Raw genomic sequence first — 20,135 nt, forward strand, 5'->3', positions numbered from 1 at the left:
TGGCCATTTAGAAGTCGGCCATCTTGGATACAACTTTTGTTTTTTCAATAGGAAGAGGGTCATGTGACACATCAAATTTATTGGTATTGTCACAAGAAAAACAATGGTGTGCAACATAACTTTATTCTTTCATGAGTTATTTACAACCCTTAACCCTTGTAGGCAAAAAAAAAAAAAAAAAATAGAAATTAATTTTGACAACATGGTAAATTCATTTGAGTCTTTGTCATGGCCTGGGTCTGATGACCCAGAGCTCATGTATTTCTTGTATATGTTTTTCCCTATGTTATGTTTTTGGTGGTTTTCTCTCCCTTTTTTGTCCTCTTTCTCCCTGTGTTCACCCAGATGTTTTTGGGTTGCTGAGGGGACTGCGACCCGGAAGTGTTCCCGCACTGGAGGCTGCCGCACCTGCCACTCATTAGCCTTCACCAGCTGCAACTGATAGCAGGGCTGGACTGGCCATCATTGCATACTGGGCATTTGCCCGGTGGGCTGCTCTTGATTTTTTGTTTTTATGGGCCGATGGGGTTTTATTTCTTTTCTCTTTTTTTAATTGGCCAGTTGGTCATGATCAACTCTGGGCTGGACCAATTACAGCTGAGAAAGTCGAACTAAAGTTTAGGTGAAAAGGAACGCGATTTGTTCTGTACTACTTCAGCTAGAAAGTTGCTAATTCAGTTATGAAGCTGATCGGCTTCTCTCTCTGCGCCAGAAACAGGAAACCAGCGGAGGTCGCATTAAACAGCAGCACGTTTGATCAGCTGTTGTTAGAATATATTTAATATTACTTTCTAGTATCAGCTGATGTTTGCTGGAGCCACAGCTGTAAACCTGCTGGCCATGATGTCGGTTTGGATATATGGTGAGAGGGAAGCATGAAGCTGAAACCAGGAGATGTCCTTACTGAATCATCAGAGCTGAACAGGTGATGGGGAAACAGATTTACCTTTTAGGTGACATGAATGAGTTGAAGTTATGAACTGTTTCTGAGAGACAAATAACACCAGGATCCTTTTTTAGGTAGCTGACAGCTGGTAACTGTGCAGGGGCGGGTCTAGCAAAGTGTTGCCAGGGGGCAGGTAGGGCATTAACAGGGAGAGGGGGGCACAAAGAAATACTTTTCTTTCTTATTCTCATTTAAAATGTCTAGCTTTTAATAAATAATTATCTGAATCTTACAACCAAAGTTTTCATCTGATGTAAAATGTATAGAAATCCATTATTGTATTCAGTAAATATTTAGTAATATACACCCTAGTAAGTTATAGTATTCTTTCCTTTAGGAATGTACCATCTGTGCAGTTTGCAATTCTGTTGAAGAAAGATGTTAAATCTACTTAATTACTGGAGAAAAATGATAGGTTTCTGTGCATAATTTTTTATAAGTGCATTAAATTAAAATCGGTTTTGTCAATTAAGCATCTTGTCGTAGAGGGTGGCAGAGTGGTTCCCTATTTTTTTTTTCTTTTCTTTTTTTGCTGGGAGTTGGCAACCCTATAAGTTAGATATATGTAAGTACTGTTTAGAATACCAGAATAGGGAGGATAGTTTAGGTTTAAGTTTACTATAAAGGCTTCATGGCTTTTCCTATAATACAATGGTGGGCCGGTCATTAGTCTGCTTAGGCTGATAGCCTCATGTGGAGCGTCCTATTTAAGAAGGTGGCGGAGCTCCAGTCGGCGTGGGATTATACTAAGTTGAACCTGTAAAGTACCTCAGTTGATTAGTATGTTTGTGAACGACTTCGCTACTGAAGGTTGCCTGCTGAGCTTTGTGTGTTTTTGTGTCACCAGGAGTTGGGAGCCAGGAGCATGGTCACGAGGGGAAATCATGGAGTGGTTTTAGGAGTTGTCACCTTTTCACTGTTATGTACACATGCACTGTGTGGGATTAATAGAGGAATCGCCACAGGAGCCACAGTGCTGGATTTGTATATAGTTGTTGTTTCTGTCCACTCACCATAAATAAATCCACTGTCCTTCACTAAGACTCTCGCGTTTGGGCCCTACTTTCCTCAACTCCACGGTTCTCCTTCGCTGACCGTGACAGTCTTACTTGTTTTGTTTCGTCTTCAGATGAAAAACACTACAATTACAATCAAGATGATGCTTACAGCCAAACTAACAACAACACCAATGATGATGGGAGCAGCAGAACTGGATGTGAGCTGGAAGTGTTCATCTAAAACAATAAAAAAAGAATTACATATTATTTTAATAGATTCTGGTTCATTCAAACCAAAATGGAGCACATCATACATTTTGTTAACTACATTTACCTGGAACATGTATGTGTGTCTCTCTGCTCTGGTTGGTGTTCCTCTGTTGGACTCTGCAGGTGATGTTGTTGCTGTGTCTCTTCTCCACAGTCACTCTGCTGCTGACAGTATAGAGGTCATCAGGACCTCTGAGGGTCTCTGTAGGTCCAGCAGAGAGGAGGTTTCCCTCACCGTCCAACCACAGCAGCTCAGGCTCTGGATACCAGCCTGCAGACTCACACTGTATCACCACTCCTCCTCTGTTTTTGTCAATCCCTGATAAACTGATGACAGGTGAGGTGGCAGCATCTGATGCTGAGCAAAAAGAGTAAAAAAAAAGATATTAATAGTTGAAAAAAACATTTTGTACAGTAATTCACAATTATGAAATTATTATTATTATTGCAAAAATCTGGTTTGTTTGGTTTTTTCTCTTTGTAAAGTTAATAAATAAACATTTCTGGGATAAAATCTTTCCTCATTCTACACAAAAATGAATTTTCACTGTAACTAAATCCACTACACCATGAACATGTGACGTGTATCTACTTACCAACCACAAGCTTAACAAAAGATTTTTTCTCCATTAAAGGAATGCTGCATTCATAGGTTCCTTCATCAGAGAGTTTTACTTTGGAGAGTTTCAGTGAAATGTTTCCACGCTTCAGCTCATTGATGAACAGTGATGATCTTCCCCTGTATGAAGGATTTCTTGTATTCACCAGATCCTGACCAGATCGCCACACATGGACAAATCTTGGGTTCAAGTCAGATCGCGTCCACTCCAATATCTCAGCTGTCACATCCTCTGCAGGCTCCACGTGACATGGTAAAATAACATCATCATCAACTAATGCAACTACTGGCTGATGTGGACCAACCACCTGAGACTCCGCTGTAGACAGGAGGAAAAACAAAGACAGAAAGAAAGAAAGTTAGTTTATTAATTTCTGCAGCAGGAGTGAATGCATATATCAAACTTAAAGATTCAGCATAGAGCATTATCTGTCTTTATTTCTTTCTTTTTTAAATCTTGGCTACCATAAAAATGTCAAAAACTAATGTTTCACTAAATAATTACATTTTTAAAAAGAATGCAGGCAGGAAACAAATAAAAGCAACAAAGTACAAATTACTATTTGAACCAATATAACAAATTTGCACCATTTTGTAATAACTGTATGGTTTTTATACAGTCTTGCTGCACAAGAAGTGAGTACATTTGCATCAATGATAATAAAAATATTACACATGTAACATCAAACTTACCTTTATTTAAGTGTATTAGAAGACTGAAAACCAAAATACTGAAGACTTTGACTGGAGTAAGGGAGAGGGCATCTATCTGTGGAAGCAGATTAAAATACATCAAGTGTGGCCACAAGAGGTCACTGAAATAATAAGAATTTGTTCATTTCATATCTAAAATCAACTTATTCAAGACTAAAAACATATTTTAGATGTAAAAACACATTTTACATGTTATTTCAGTATATTAACTACCTTCATGAGGTCATCAACATGACTTTCACTTAACATGTTATTGCTCTCCAGTAACTCCAGAGTTAAAGCAACAGACATAAAGTTGTTGATTACAGCAAACCCATTATTTTGCATTAGTGCCAAATTGCAGCCTAGAGAATAACTTTTGATCAGTGCTATCTCTGTTCTTGAAATAACCTCTGTATGACTTTTCATAGATACTGTACCGAGTTATTCAATAGAATATCTCTGCTCAGACCTCTACAGTATACTTTAACTATAAAAACTTTATTTTCTGCTCTCCAGTCAAATATTTAAAATCTCTGCGATTAATTTATAAAATATTTAATTACATTTACAAAGATTTATTTATGACAGTGAAATAAATTATACTATAGTCAGACTTTATAACTAGACATCAGAAAAGCATGTAGAACTTAAACACACATTAAATACAGCACTTGAAAGAGACGTACCTGTGGAAAGTTGTGTGAGACTACAAGGTGAAGTCTAAAAATCATTAACCTGCGTCCTGAACTTACTTTGGCTTATGAACTGCAGATCCCTCATATATGCTCAGAGTTATGAAAAAATAGATTCTTAAGATTCAAAGTTCTTGTTAATCAGAGTATATTACTGGAAAAATATGAATTTACCAGATTAACACATTGTTGAATCTGGTTAGATCAGGTACACACTGTGTAAAATGCTGAACTTTGAGCCTGTAACAAAATAACTGACCTGAAACCATATCTGTCTTTATGGTGTTCAAAAAGGGGGAAGTGTTCACATGTTATGTGTTATCTCAGCTATCATACTGAAGGTGCCAGTACAGGACTGATATTTGAACTACACTGATAAGATGCTCAGTGCTGTTTTAAATGATCGATTTCAGTGTCACAGGGGTGCCGGAGCCTTTCCCAGCTGTTACAGTGTGAGCAGGGGTGCCACCAGGGATCTGGGGCCCTGTGAAAACAATATGAATTTGGGCCCCCACAACTTTGACACTGCAATCCATGCCAGCCCTAAAAATATAAGGCTGCAGACATGGATCAATATTCTACTAAGAGAAAAAGAGTTTTTGATTTTGTGTAAGATTGATAAAATATATGCAACTGTTTACATTTTATTAGATTTTTTTAAAATAATATTAAGTATTGGCAAATATAACAATAGTTTGTATATCAGTTTTGAAACGAAGTGTAGTCAACTAAAACATGTCCCTGCCCTGAGACCTAGTGGAGCTCAAAGACAGAGCTCTAAAATAGTTTTTTTTTTTTTATTCAGCTGTCAGTGGGGCTGGTTCAGTGTCAGGAGTGGGGAGATGGGAGTTAAGCCTGAGCAAGAGGTTCGATCTGTTTGACCTGGCAGCAGATCAGTGATTCAGTACACATACAAAGGGTCTGCCTACACCAATTACATGTTTGCTGAAATAACACAAACACATTGTTTTCTATTAGAAGTGAAGTGAACTAACTAATACTAGCAAAGTTTCTTTTATGTTTCCCTCACTATGAGTTTAATTTCCACCTGTCTGTCTTTCTTTTTTAAACTTAAAACTCCAGTTTTAACAGACATCCTACCATCTTACTGCTCAGCACATACTAGCAGCGCTGCACATGGAACAAACCAATGAAATAAGGAGGGGGAGGCGGGGTCAGAGTGACTGCATTCATTGTTTGCTGTAATAAACAAAACAAAACTAATGGTAGGAAACAAAAACCTTTCTAAGCACCTTGTGAAGCAAAAATAAAAAAGACTAATTGACTGTTCTCCTGTTTTTCAGGTCCTAGTCAGTCACAGGCCCAAGGGCGTAGATTTGGCATGGACAGAAGGGACATGTCCCCACCAATATCCAGCGATTACTGAATTGTCCCGACCAATAATTTGATTTCTTCAAGTAAAGAAAAACAAAAAAAAAAACGATCTGTCAGCGTCTCATTCACCCAGCAGTGCAGAAAGAGTTAAATTAGTTCTGTACTGGAGTCCTACGTCATGTGACAAATATGGACAATGTGATTGGCTGTGCCTTTCTGGGAGCTCTGTTTAGTTTTAACAGCGGCAAGCCTGCGCTGCGAGGAGGAGAGGAGGACGGCAGCAAAGAGGAAGAACTTGGATATAAGAAAGTATTTTTCAAAGAAACCTGTAAGTCACTTAAAGTCAAGTTTACTTGAATGTGTCCGTCATAATAACGTTACAGGCTATGCTAGGCTTTGGCCCACATCAGTCTAAAACTGTATGTAACCATGAATAACGTGTTTTGGAAACTAACTGCACAACAGGCAGCACTATTAGTTCTCTCAGTCTCAGAGCAGCATTTCTAATTTTGATTGAAACTGTCAGAGAAAACGGCAGCCTCGAGCAAGCCAGGATATTACTTTACAGAGGCTGTTAAAATGATATGTCTAATGTCAAAATGTTGGTGACACAATACTTTCATCCTAATGGTACTGACATATTCATAGAGTTAATTTTTGAGACAAAATATCATGAGGTAGTCAGGATTTTGCACATATTCCAACCAACACAAAGCTCAGAGAGTAATGGTGACACAAGATCACAGGTGAAGTTGGATGATGACTTGTTGGTTCATAACTGTATTTGAAGCACATGTGTGACTGCATGTATGTGGAATGGCTCACTGTTATTCATCAGGTGACAGAGGCAGCTCTGCCATGTTGTAGCTCGGACAGAGGTGAAGAGGCAAGATCACGGATGACTGACTGATGATTTGGTGCTGTAGATTAACTAGTATTTATTATCATGACAATTGTTAGGCTGCTGACGTAAATTGTTTCATTAGTGTTTATTTGACAAAGTATCTGAATTGACATGTCTCACTTTTTATATGGCACGAATCCATGTGTTATTTTATCAGGTGGCAATATGTCCTAGTGCAGTCAGAGGGGAAGAGCCAGGGCCAAAGGTGAGGCACATCAAGCACACAATAATAATTTTAATCTGAGGATAAAACGCATGTACTGATACCAGTAGTGCCTAAAATGTTGCATAATTTTGCTGAGAGATCTTTTACTTTGTGGTAATCTTAGATGAGTAGTTTTATGGACAAAAACCAGCAGGTCATTCAGTGTTCCCTTAGTGCTAATGTGTCAGAGATGTTGGTGCACTATAACTGAAGTAATGTTAAGTCCTTAAAGTCATATTATTTTATTGTCATGACTGTATTTGAAGCTATTTTTATTTTTGTATGATACCTGATTTATATGGAATGTGGAAGTAAACTAAAGTATAAAATACTTAGTCAGTCATTTGTTTAATAGTAATTTAACATTATATAATTCAAATATAAAACTATGAATTGTAATTTTAAATGGTTTAAAAGCATGTAGAATAGCATATGTAGGCAAGTATATTTCTCCTTTTTTTTATCAAGAAGCAAAGACAAAAAAAGGAAAAAAAAGAAACAGGGTTCGATGGTTGAATCGTCCGTCCCCACCAATGCCAAAACCAAATCTTCACCCTTGCACAGGCCGTTAGACTAATCATCACTCAGTATTTGAATACAAACAAGGCTGAAAAACTGTTTAATGTGTCATACAGGAAACAACTAATCACATGTAATAAAAACAATAGAGAATGTGGTTTACAGAGATTTCACATGTGACACATTTATAAATCATTTATTATACTTTGAATACATATAGATGATGCACTCTCAATCGCCGATGTTGTGACTGGACTGTTTCTTATGTTGTACTTGTTTACTCTGACTGAGCACTCGTAGCTCTTTTTACTACAAACCTCATTGATACAATTACACACACTCATTCATAGAGCACTAGATGTTTAAGCAGTTTAACATTCACTCACACTCTGGTGGATTCATTTGGGTAACGTGGGGTTTAATATCCATCTTAAGGACTCTTTGAGATGCAGACTGGAGTAGTAGAGGTCAGAAACTGTAAAATCGTTATGTTAATGCTTATGTAATGTTATGTTAATACAATATTAATCTTAAACTGCTGTTTAATCTGCAGATTGAATTAAACGGATGAGATAAACACTCAAAACTAAAACAAAGACAGCCTATCCCAGCCATAGCTGGACTGGCCATCGGGCATACCGGGCAGTTGCCCGGTGGGCCGCTGGCGATTTTTTGTTTTTATGGGCCGATGGATTTTTTTTTTTTTTTTTTTTTTTAGGAAGGGTATATATAATGAAAGGTGTTGGATTGGCCAATTGGTCATGATCGACTCTGGGCTGGACCAATTACAGCCGAGGAGGCCGGATGCACCCTCCCCCTTGTTTAGCAATCACGTGATTTTCGCGCATTGCATGCCGGGAACTCGTGGCAAAACAATCCAAGTACCGCATCAAATGCAAGCATTTGCAGCACCGCAAAACGTTCATTCTCCGGTTCCAATACCTTCTTGTTTTTTCTTTGCCGCACAAAAAAGGAATGTACAAAACAAAAGGAGAACAATGCCGGTCCGTACAAAGACAGACTCGACGAAAAGACAAAGAAAAGATACGAGGAAAAAATCAAAGGAGTGAAAGGGTCAGACCCTTACGAGCACACAGAGGGACAAAAGACGTTAGCGTGCTGCCCAACTTTCACCACGCTCAGATTTATAATTATACGGTTCTTGGAGTGAGTGCATACACTCGTGAAGTTTAGTAACTTCAGGTCACTGCAACAAGCCCAGGTACAGTTTACCGACGGATGGGTACAGGACCTTGAAATGCACCGTGTAGAACGAAAGACCATCGTACGAACAAAGGTAAGTTTACCAGTCTCACAAATCGTCGTCATAAATACACATTCGTTAACCGTTTATTAATATAACCTTTGAGCTCAACGGTAATTAATTAGTAGTGGAAATAATTTCTGGTAGCATCACAGAAATGTAGCAGTGACAATAATATTGTATGCTGTAATCGACTGGGCAATTAGTGATACAAAACAACTGTTTTATCCTGTGAATAAAAGTATATGTTTTTGTCAATGTACCATAATAACAGAAGCGAAACGCAATATTGTGTCAGGACAATTCACTATTTATGCACAATAAACAAAGGAGCATAGCGCGACAATTTCTGTTCAGCGCCAGACTTGCTTGTAACCTATATCACCAATTATGTTAAGAAAAATGACGCATTAACTACTACAAAACTCTGACCTTTGTGGGAATGCTTGGAGCAGACTAACATGTGAGCTGGAGTGTTCTGAGACGTTATATTTGGTATATCCAGACCATCCGTCGGCTCTTACTTCGGAAACATGGCTTAAAAAATTTCTCTTCAACGACGTAATCCGATAAAAAAAAAACGATCTCTTTACCCGTCGGCTTCCCGTGGCTGTCATGCGACCGGCTATTGCAGTTAATAATACAACAGCTTCTTGCCATTTTTTGGGTTTCTTTTTATCGCTGTGTAACTGAGTTCAATTGAAAGCCTGCGTGCGCTAGTACCTCTTGCCACAAGTTCCCAGAATCCTTTGCGGTTTTGCCCCTGAATGACGTCACATTTTCAATCTTTATCCTGGTGGGCCGGTCTCTAGTCAAAATGCCCGGGCCGATTTTTTGTCCCATTTGTCCAATTTCACTGTAGGTGTAAACTTTGCATGTGACAAATAAAAGGCTTGATTGATTGATTGATTGATTTACTGTCACAGGTACAAATTCAGTCACTTTAATTAAGACATTAATTGCTAGAATTAATCATAATTAATCATAATTGAGTATTGAATAATACCTTAGTATAACTAAGTGAAGCTAATCAGTTTCCCATTCTGTCATTTAAAGTTAAACCTTGTTTGTTTTACAGCAGATGTATTTTTATCATTGCAGCACTTCACAGAGAGACCTGCTCATCTTCTTGTTCTGCCGTCCACGCGTTCCTAATGTTGAGGACTATTTTCACCATTGTGATGGTGGTTCTGCTGCTGTTGTTAGTGGGATTATTTCACTTTGGAAAACTCAGTGTTACACAGAAATAAATGGTATTTGCAGATAAAGACTAATTCATGACTGATGGACAATGTTCTGGAAGTTTTAACATTTAGAGAATGAAACGGTGCAGAAAACTGGACAATCATAAGAGCTACACTATGACAGGTGAGTGCAAATATTGCAAAAATACTTTGACTTCATTTTTCTTTACTGCAACCTTTTTCTCCTGCAGTATTCAGCTGATTGCTGTTAAACTCTGTCATGCACAGAAGAGTTTAAAACCACAGGCCTGCTGAACATTTTTAAAGACCTCTCAGTATCTCAGTTTACTCAGCGTGTGGTGATTTTAGATGCTACAGACACTCGAGTAATTTTAGCTTCTTATACAAACCACTCGAGAACATGTTTGTGTCTTTGTTCACAGCAGAGTTAAAATACTTCAGTGTGATCATTTCAATGTCAGCTTGTGGCTTCAGAATTCTATATAAACTTTGTTGCTGTAAACATGTCAGCTTATCCTCTGCAGCTAAATAGTGAACATGGCAAGAATAATAACTTATATATATATTAACATATTTTAAAGTGAATGTACCCAACAGAAGGGGCGTGGATGTCAGCTACTACTTGCATTTTATTCGTTCATCTTCAGATTTGTTAACTGTTTTTAAAAAATTGACAAAAAAATATAAAGACAATCCCAGTGTCATGCACTCGGGTGTTGGAGATTTGGGCCTGGCTATTGTTCCCTGCTGAAGAGCGGAACGACACCCAGTGAAAATATAATGTATGAGAAAAGAAAGAAGCAAACAATATGTTTATACACAGCACAGGAAAAATGAGAAAATGTTTTGGAACTTTATTTATTTTAGTAATAAAGTTTATTAATAAGAAATTTAGTGTTAAAAGATCAAGATTGTTTTTTTCCGTTTCTTACTTCAATCAACATTAAAACTCAGACTTATATAAAAATGTTTTTGCATCACAATAACACAGATACACCAACATCACAGTTCTATTTGTCGGACACAGAGAAATGAACACAATATTAAACACACAGACACACAAATGTGCCTAGAATAGTGCTTTAGCTCATGAGTTGTTACCTGATCAATTATTTATTTATCGGTTGGTTTACTAACTTAAAATAAGTTTAAAATCTTTCAAAAAGTAAAATTAAGTTAAAAATTTGCAGTGCATTTTTAACATATTTTTAGTTGATAAGATTTATTAGTTTTTCTGTACAACTGAACAAAGACTGAACAACTTTAGTATTTGGGAGTTTCAGATGGATGATAAGAGCTTTTGCTTACTTCACTTAAAGTGTTACAAGTTGAACAACTGATTATTTAAACATGAATCAGTGACATAACAAACACCAAGTTTCTCCATGATGAAGCTCTTTGACCTCAAGCACTCCTCAGTTACATGTTGAGCAACTTCTGGATTAGTTTTGATTGGATCATCTCCGAAAGCCAAAGTTAAATCGGCTGCGGGAAACCTGTTGGCAGAGATCAGTTAGTGTTCTTCTTTTGTGTAAATACAATTCATCACATCTGTAAAAACTACAGTCAGTAAACTTGGAAGACAGTTTTAAAGTGTTTGTCCCAACACCATCAAAAGCCCTGTAATATTAGTTTGGTTTCTTTAGAGCAAAGTATAAAGTTCAGTGACTATGAGAGTAAAGGTTTATTCATGCTGTTAGAATGATGAGAAAATAAAAGAAATAAATTAACACAGGCTGCTCAGAAGTTTATTCTGACCAAAAAAAAAGAACCAAGCCTCATCTAAGATGAGTGTAAGGATTCCCAATCATGCTTCAGTAAGAAATGTACCCATAGTGATACACATGTAGGAACCTGTTATATACAACATGTAGAAAAGAGAGATAATAGCAGGTGATTGAATTGACAAAGATTTACCTCAGTTTTCTCCTCCTCGAGCTGCTTTACCAACTGAAAGACAGAAGAGAGATAAAAACAAAGCTCACAGCCATGAAAAGGAAGTAAAAGATGTTTTTTGGAGGAAAAAAACTCATTTTTGTAAAGAAATTCCAGATTTGCACTATATTCACCACAATTCACTAAAGTTCCAGTTACAGCTTCACTTATACTTAAATATAACTGGCCTGATGTAAAAAAAAACAAAAAACTCCAGAGAAACATTTAAATTTCCATTTAACTCGTCCCAACAACAGTTTAAACTCTTGTCTGTTTATAATTTCTGTTTTATTACAGCAGAGTTGATGGTTTAGTTTCTCACGATTGTTTTCATGCATGCTTCAAGTTGTAATTTCAGTATCTGTATCTGGACCTGTGCCATATAAAAAGAGATGACGGGGAAACATCACAGTAACCTGTTATGTTGGAAACCTTTTGGTTGAGCTTGGAAAAAGATATTTAACCCAGAGAGTAACTGGAGGTTATATTACACCTGAATATAGCATAAAATAGTGCTGCTCACAGTTTGTGAACATCTGCTCTGCCACCTCATAGCAGCTCTCAGTCTGTACACCTGACCCCACGAAGAAAAATGAAACAGGTGACAGTGTCAAACTTTAGCTGTTAGTCAGGTGAACCACCTGTGCACTAACAGCTTAAAGTGCTCTGCAAACCTTAAAGCTAACAGGTGGATTTTCCTGTTTTATAACTGAAGAACCACTGACTTCAGAGATGGACAGTGAAAGTGGGCAGTAGATCCTTGTTCTTCTTAACATAAATCTCATTGCTGCAGCTATGGGCAGTACAAAAGTGCCGTCTTAGTCTGATTAGTAGTTAGGTTCTTTCACTAGTTAACTAACACAAACTAATGTCTATTAGCACCAACCAACCAAACAAACCAGTAATATTGTAATATTGTACTCGTACAAGATGGATCTACACAAGGTCTAACAAACTATAAGTGACAACACCTATTTCTTAACTCCAGCATCGCAAACGGAGTTAAATCTGCTTAAACACTGTCTGCAGTTTTTGAGAGGATGGCTCCATAGTTTAATATTTCATGTCTACATTAAAGTCAGAGTTGTCTGTGTCACAGAAGTTTCTCTCTTTTTACCTGGTTAATCACTGTGGTAACCTGTGCTGATCACATAAACAGGTTATGATCTGAGATTTGGTTTGAAATCAGCTGAAAGCCTCTGATTGTTTAATCTACAGTATCTTGTAAGTTTCCTTACAATCTCTTCTTGCCAAATACATTTTAAATGTGCGAGCTGTTAAACTGTACCTTACTAAAACTACTGAATGATCAGTGTGCATCCAATAATTGTGTGATGCAAAAAAAAAAAACATAAATACTGCTGAGTCTCTTCTACACTGCAGCAATTACAAGTCACACAGCAAGAATATCTGTTCAGTCAAATTAAATTCACTTTGATGTGTGAGCAACGTCTCCTCTATCAGACTGTGGGGCCTTTATTGTTTAAATGGATCCAGTTTAAAGATTCATAAACCTAATGTGCAGTCGTCACCTTAGACAACAACACTGAGAGTGCGCTCAGAGATAAAACGATGAACTGCAATTAAAATGTTTATTTTCTGTATGCTAAATATCCAAGTTAATGACTTTCAGCATTTGTTTTTTTTTTAAACATTTTTGCATTTTTATGTTTAGAAGAAAATTCAGCAGGATTATAACAGAAAGATGAAATCCCTGATTTCTGGACTTTAGTTTTTTCGGGTTTCTCCTGCTAGAGCTGATTGTTTAAGTCTGAATACTTTTTCTCCAACAGCAGGTGAGAGGACACATGAGTGGAGATGTGCTCTTTTATAAGACATGATATAACAATACAATCACAAACTTCACTAAAGAAAAAAAAATCTGTTCAAAGTAAATTAAAACATGTTATGTAAATATAAAGTGGTTGATGATGAAGTTTGAAAATAGTGAGAACAAACTTGAGCTTCACTAACAGTTATTTGGTGTCTGAGGTTTGTTCTCATGTGTGATTGTAACCTGAACACGTAGAAAACAGAGATAATAGCAGGAGACAAAGATTTACCTCATTGAGATTTTCCTCAGTTTTCTTCTTCTTCTCCTCGAACTGCTTTACCAACTAAAGGACAGAAGAGAGATGAAGAAAAAGATCACAGCTATGAACTGAAATATGTTTTTGTGCTGGAAAATTAATGTTTGTGAAGAAATTCCAAATTTGGATTGAATACAAAGAGATAAAAGAGAGACGACAGCAGCTTTGTGTGAAAAGATTTACCTCTTTGAGTTTTCTGTCAGCTTCATCATTCCTCATCTTCTCAGCCCAGAGCATCTTTTCCAAATAGCAGAGAGAAATGAAAACATCAGTATATTTTTAATGGAAATATTCTTCTAATCACTTTTGCAATATCCTAATTTATTTAGACTAGTTTATTTCGTATTAGTTATTTTTAAATGTTTAACTGACATTTAATGAGCTCCTTGATTATTATTAACACGAGCTCTTTTTTGTCTTGAACCACAACAAATAATGGTCCCATTTACTTTGACATCTGACAGCACATTTCTTATTACTGTCAACATTTAAAGAATAATTATGAATTTCAAAATAACCACAACTTTTATAAGGATACTGTAGCATCTCTTAAATGAAATGAACATCTGCAATAGTCTCACTCTTGTGTTTATCTTTTCACACAGTTAATCCAATCAAAAATAACAATAAAAGAATAAAAATAAACTTCCTCGTGTTTCTACTTGTTTCTGTCAACCTATGACAGCATCACCATCACACAAAGCAAAGAAATCATGCATGTAAGTGAAACAGCAGTGCTTTTTGTCTGAATGAAAAGCTGGAACAGAGCTGATCCTCTACATCAGACATCAGGCAGAACAGGGACCAGATCTGGACCCAGTGTTGAGATTTCTCTGTAAAGTTGAGACTGTTTAGTCAGGATTTAAACCGAAAAGGGACAATTCAAGCGTTTTATCTCTTTAATGAATTATTCTGAAGTTAAGCACTTAATCTAAATGTGGGCAGTTTTCATATTTGAATGGTGAGAATTTCAGCAGGCACACATACATATCTGTTCAGTTTTATGTTGTGTCACCAAAAACTGTTTTTGAATTATATGTTAAAAGGTTTTGAAATAAACAATCATGTGAAAACATCTGGGAACATCTCTCCCTGCATAAATATTCACTCTTCATTCAACAAAAAGATAACAGTGGCATGTATTTCATTTCCTCCTCATTTCCTACATCTGAGTACTGGAGTGTTTCACAAACATCTATTTTTAGTGAAGCAGTATTTAGACGTACAGAATGGAGTCAGTTGTAAAAGCTGGCTGTGCAACAATTTGGGTATCGTTGTAATTTTACTGATTTGAATGCATGGAACTGGTCAATACTGATTACTTGCAACACTAAATCAGTTGGATTAGCTTGTTAATCCTTGAACTTCATAGGCAAGCAGGTCCAATCATAAGAAAATGTATTTAAGGTGGAAACTTTCAAGTTGTGCTTCTCTTTGACACTGAACAGTGACAGCATTGTCACTCAAGTAATTCTCAATAGATCTGAAAACAAAGATTGTCAGTACTGTGGTTCAGGGGGAGGCTGCAAAAACATCTCTCAGAGGTTTAAACTCAGTTTCATCTATAAGGACAGTAATCAGGAAATAGAAGAGCACAGGCACAGCTGTGGCTGAACTCAGGTCAGGCCAAGAAAAGTACAGGAGCTGCAAATGCAGCGGACTGTGAGAATGAATCCCCTCCAAAACCCTGCAGAGCATCTTGCTGCAGATGTGTATTTGTACATATGTGTGGCAGGTAATGAAAAGAAGGCCTTTCTGCACTCACACCACAAACTGAATCACTTGTTGTATAAAAGCTCATTTAGATGAGACAGACTGACACTGTGTGTGGAAGAATAACACAGCATTCCCCTGAATTGGATGTCATTGAAATTTTGTGAGATGATTTGAAGCAGGCTGTTGATGCTTTTTTGCTTTTTTGTATGGAAGAAGGATCAAACATGGCTTCATCTGGGATCCAGACACTCATCAAAGGCTATCTGAGGTGTCTTGAAGTATATTTGCAAATGAAGCTCAATGAAGTGTTGATGCAATATCTCTGTTGGGGCTCCTAAATTTAAGCACCGTCTAACTTTGTTATAATTGTTGTGATTTTTTTATGATACATATTATCTGTAAATTAATAAACTGTCACTGTTGAAACGATACAGTTTCCATAATGACAGATCAGCCAACGATAAACCAAAATCCAAAAACTGAACAGAGGTTTCCTTTTATCTATGACTGTGTGTTTACACTAAATAATGAGACATTATGATCATCTGGATCTTTGCATCAAGACGTTTGCTCTAACTGGACTCTATACATTTCAGTTTAATATTAATAATAATAAATCAGTGTGTGGTAATTTGATGTAAATACTGACACCAACTGTATATCATCATCATCATCATCATCATAAACTTATTTATAAAGCACTTTAAAACAACCACAGCTGACACAAAGTGCTGTACATTGGAACTGTAAAATAAAATTACATGAGATATAAATAAAAACCAAATAAAAGACGAGTGAAATCATTATATGTATATGTTCTAAATTACAATAATGTGGCTATTCTACTCTGTATTACCAAAGAGAGCTGAGTCAGCAAATTCTGATTGTTTATAATGGAAACACAAACCTCCCAATTTTTGGACTCCAGCTGATTCTTCAGGTTCTCTGCTGTTTCTTTGTCCTGCTGGAGCTGTTTGATGATTTTACTGTCTGTCTTACGCTGGAGCTGAAATGTTACATGAAGAAAGAGCAGAAGAAAGAAATGTTCATGTTTAAGACACAATATTAATAACACAATAAGAGTTCAATTAAAGCTGGAAATAAAATCTGTATTATGTAAATATAAGCTGGATAATATAAATTAATATTTGTAAATAACACTAAGGAAATATCTTAAGTTTCAATGTAGAGTCTCTAAAACTAAAACTTACTTTTACTTCCATTACTAATAATATGCACACACAGACCATTGTTCATCAGTTCTGCTGATTTTTTAAGTAATTATATAAATCTACGGTTTATAAGGTTTGGAAACCTGCAGTCAGCTGAAACTGAAGAAGTTACTTGGATGAGTGACAAAACGTTTCTCCCACTGAAAACGTTACGTCCAGATGAACAGAATCAACCTTTTGGGATTATGCATGCACACTGTTGTTTCTTATATTCTTACATGTATATATCTGGGATTTATTTTTATAATTGAGATGCTAAGATTTAGATTTATTGATTCATTTATACTGTACAGTCTGATGGTGAGTAAATATTGATGTGTGCAATTATTCTATTAATAAAGAGAGTTGGCTCAGTAAATTCAAAGTGTTTATAATGGAAACACAAACCTCCAGATTTTGCTTCTCCAGCTGCTCCAGTTTCTCTGCTGTTTCTTTCACCTGCTGGAGCTGATTGATGATTTCAGTATTCTTCTTCCACTGCAGGAGAAATGTTACATGAGGAAAGAGCAGAAGGAAGAAATGTTCATGTTTAAAACACAATAATGAAACACAACCAGAGTCACATTAAAGCTGTATGATGTAAATATAAGGGAGCTGATGTAGCATGATGTTAACAACATTAAGTGTTGTGGGATGACGTCAACAATCTTGCAGTGGTAGGATTTCAAAGTTGTGTTTGGTTAATGACACAGAAACTGCTGCTGGACAAAACTGCAGGAATATAAGTGCACAGGTCAGGATGACAGCATCACATATGTCCATGTTTACCTCTGTGTGCTGAGAGATGCTTTCACTGACCTCTGAGTCCAGTGCAGGAAATATTGCCATCAACTTCTGAATGAATTCATCCTTCTCCCTCTCAGATTTGATCATCTGTCAGAAAGACAGACAGATGTTGATGTTTCTGCAGCGCTTTGTTTATAAAAGTGACAAAATTATCGAAGCTTCACACTGTGAGCAACATGTTTCCAACCATTGTGTCCTCTTACTTTAATGATACAGACTGTACGTGTTTTATTTATTATTTGTCTTAAAAATGTTAACTTCCTGCTTGTATATAATCACCAACACCTTTGGCTAAAAGATCTTCTTATTTAAAACCTGTGTATTGCAGTCGTGGATATCAGGGAACCTTCTCCCCACAATCCTGTCAGGAGTTCCAGCTGGTCTCTGTTTGAGGGGGTAGGGACTAATAAGGGTATATTTCTGCCTACTCCTTTTCAAACAAATGAATGGAATGATATTTTGTGATGAATGTGAATGCACATGTTTGAAATAAAAAATGAACTGAACTGTACTTCAACTGAGAGGGCGTCGTAGGTGCCGTGGAAAATGCATTGGCTTATTAGTCAAAATGAAGGCTACCTTGGCATGATTTGCAAAAACACTTCATGCTGTCCCAACTGGATTCGATTACTGGTGTTCTCTGTATATGGCTTACACCTCTTGTTGGGTTTACTACAATAACCCCACGCCAGCATCCTCCCCTTCCTCACAGGGTGAAGCAAACCCTCAGAACCTACGGCTGATAGGTCGGGCATCCACATCAGCCGCTGAGCCACTGGTCCCACTAAGTCTCGTTAATGATTGATCGCTAGCAAAAAAAACTTAAAGGTTTTGTTAAAAATAAATTCTTAAAGACTTCTTCACCAATCAGGAACTGGATCAAAGCTTGTGAGAGCCGGTGAGTCCAGCTGTTTTACTGAACTTTTACCTTCAGACTGAATATCTTAATATGCTGACGATGAGTAGATGTGGTGGTGGAGTGGCTGCTGTTTCTAGGATGAAGCTCACCTGCAAATAACTCTTAAGCGACTCTTAATAAAGTTTTGAACTTCTGGTGTTGCAGCTGAACCTTCAAAATATCACAAGGATTTTATTCTACACTTTTCAACCTTTTTAGCTGCTATCGTGCCAACAATAATTGGAACAATTTTCTATTACTTATAAAAAAAATCAATAAGATAAAAAACTGTAAGAAAACTGCAGTTCTGACATCTCAAGGATTTTTAACAGCAGTCTTAGTTCAGGTGTTGTGCCAGCCTGTTTTAAACAAGCTGTTGTAAAGCCTGTACTTAAAAACTAATCTCCATTCATCTGTCCTCGCAAATTTCAGGCCTATTTCAAAGCTTCCTTTCCTATGAAGAATTTGGGAAAGATTGTATTTGTTCAGCTGCAATCTTTTGTAAATGGACGATGTGCTCTTCAGAGGTTTCAGTCTGGTTTAAATTTTAAAAAGTTCTTAACGATCTTTTATTAGCCACTGACTCAGGAGACTCAGCTCTGTTTTTGCTTTTGGATCTGACCGCTGCCTTTGATACTGCTGACCACAGCATCTCGATCTCATGATTGGAGCATTGCAGCATCAAGGTCCTTCCATCAGAGTGGTTCAGGTCTTACCTGTCTGACAGGACTTCCTCTGTGAGCTTTGGACATTTTATCTCTTCCTCAGCTCCCCTTACTTGTGGTGTTCCCCAGGCATCTACACTAAGGCCAATTTTATTATCTAATAATATGCTGCTTCCAGGTCTATTTTTTGGAAAATATAATATTGTTTCCATTCATTTCTCGATGACACTCAGATCTTTCTTCAACTGAACTGAAGCTGCTCTGCCTCACTTCAGTTTCTCTGTGAAGTTAAAGCCTGGATGGCCTTTAACTTCCTGAGTTTTAATGAAAACAAAACTGAAATCATAATTTTTGGAGTATGTGGCAATCCCAGAAACTCTCATTTTAACCTGCACAGTTTTTAGCCTTTTATTAAATCACATGCCAAAAATTTTGGGGTTGTATTTGACAGTAATTTCACCTTTGAAAACAGATCAGCTCAGTTGTATGGCAGCCTTTTTTCAAACTTAGGCTTTTATCTAAGGTGAGATCATTTTTATCTTTTAAAAACTTTGAAAGGACGATCCATGCTTTTGTTACATCCCAGCTGGACTACTGTAACTCCTTAAATGTTTGAGTTAACCAGACCTGCCATGCAAGACTGCAGTTGGTCCAGATGCTGCAGCTCGTCTTCTGACACGAACTAAACGACTTGAACATATTTCCCCGGCGCTTGCCTCTCTTCACTTGCTCCATGTTCACTTCAGAATTAATTTTAAAATTTGATTGTTAGCTTACAAAGCCCTGAAGGGACAGGCTCTCAGGTATTTGTCTGACCACCTTCTAGGTCTCTTAGATCAAATGATCTTTTGCTTTCAGCCATACAAAAGGTCAAAGCTGGTTCACAGAGGTGATTGAGCGTTTGGGGTCGTAGCTCCTAAACTGTGGAATAATCGACACCTACACATCAGACAGACTCCTACTGTCAATCTTTTAAATCTTATCTTAAAATACATTTATATTCACTGGCTTTTAATAGAGTATGAGAGTTATTTGGTATTTGATGTTTGGTACTAATATTATAAGTTATTTTGTATTTTTGTAAATCACTTTGATCAACATTGCTGTTGTAATGAAATGTGCTATAGAAATAGATCAATTATAAAATGTAAAGAATCTAA

At 36.9% G+C, this 20,135-nt stretch overlaps 1 protein-coding gene across 1 annotated transcript; it reads right to left on the minus strand.

Annotated features, from left to right (window-relative positions):
• Nucleotides 1-2,113: 2,113 nt before the first annotated feature.
• On the minus strand, nucleotides 2,114-3,626 carry LOC106632737 (butyrophilin subfamily 2 member A2; the record flags this gene model as incomplete). Its single annotated transcript, XM_042217201.1, has 4 exons — nucleotides 3,527-3,626; nucleotides 2,811-3,152; nucleotides 2,273-2,572; nucleotides 2,114-2,181 (listed from the first exon to the last, which is right to left on the minus strand). Coding segments are annotated over exons 1-4 (810 nt in total), but the record flags the coding sequence as incomplete, so codon positions are not given.
• Between the last annotated feature and the right edge of the window lie 16,509 nt (nucleotides 3,627-20,135).

This window comes from Haplochromis burtoni, unplaced genomic scaffold (genome assembly GCF_018398535.1).
Source record: "Haplochromis burtoni strain Fernald_Lab_line unplaced genomic scaffold, NCSU_Asbu1 Contig_1681, whole genome shotgun sequence".
Classification (NCBI taxonomy): Eukaryota; Metazoa; Chordata; class Actinopteri; order Cichliformes; family Cichlidae; genus Haplochromis; species Haplochromis burtoni.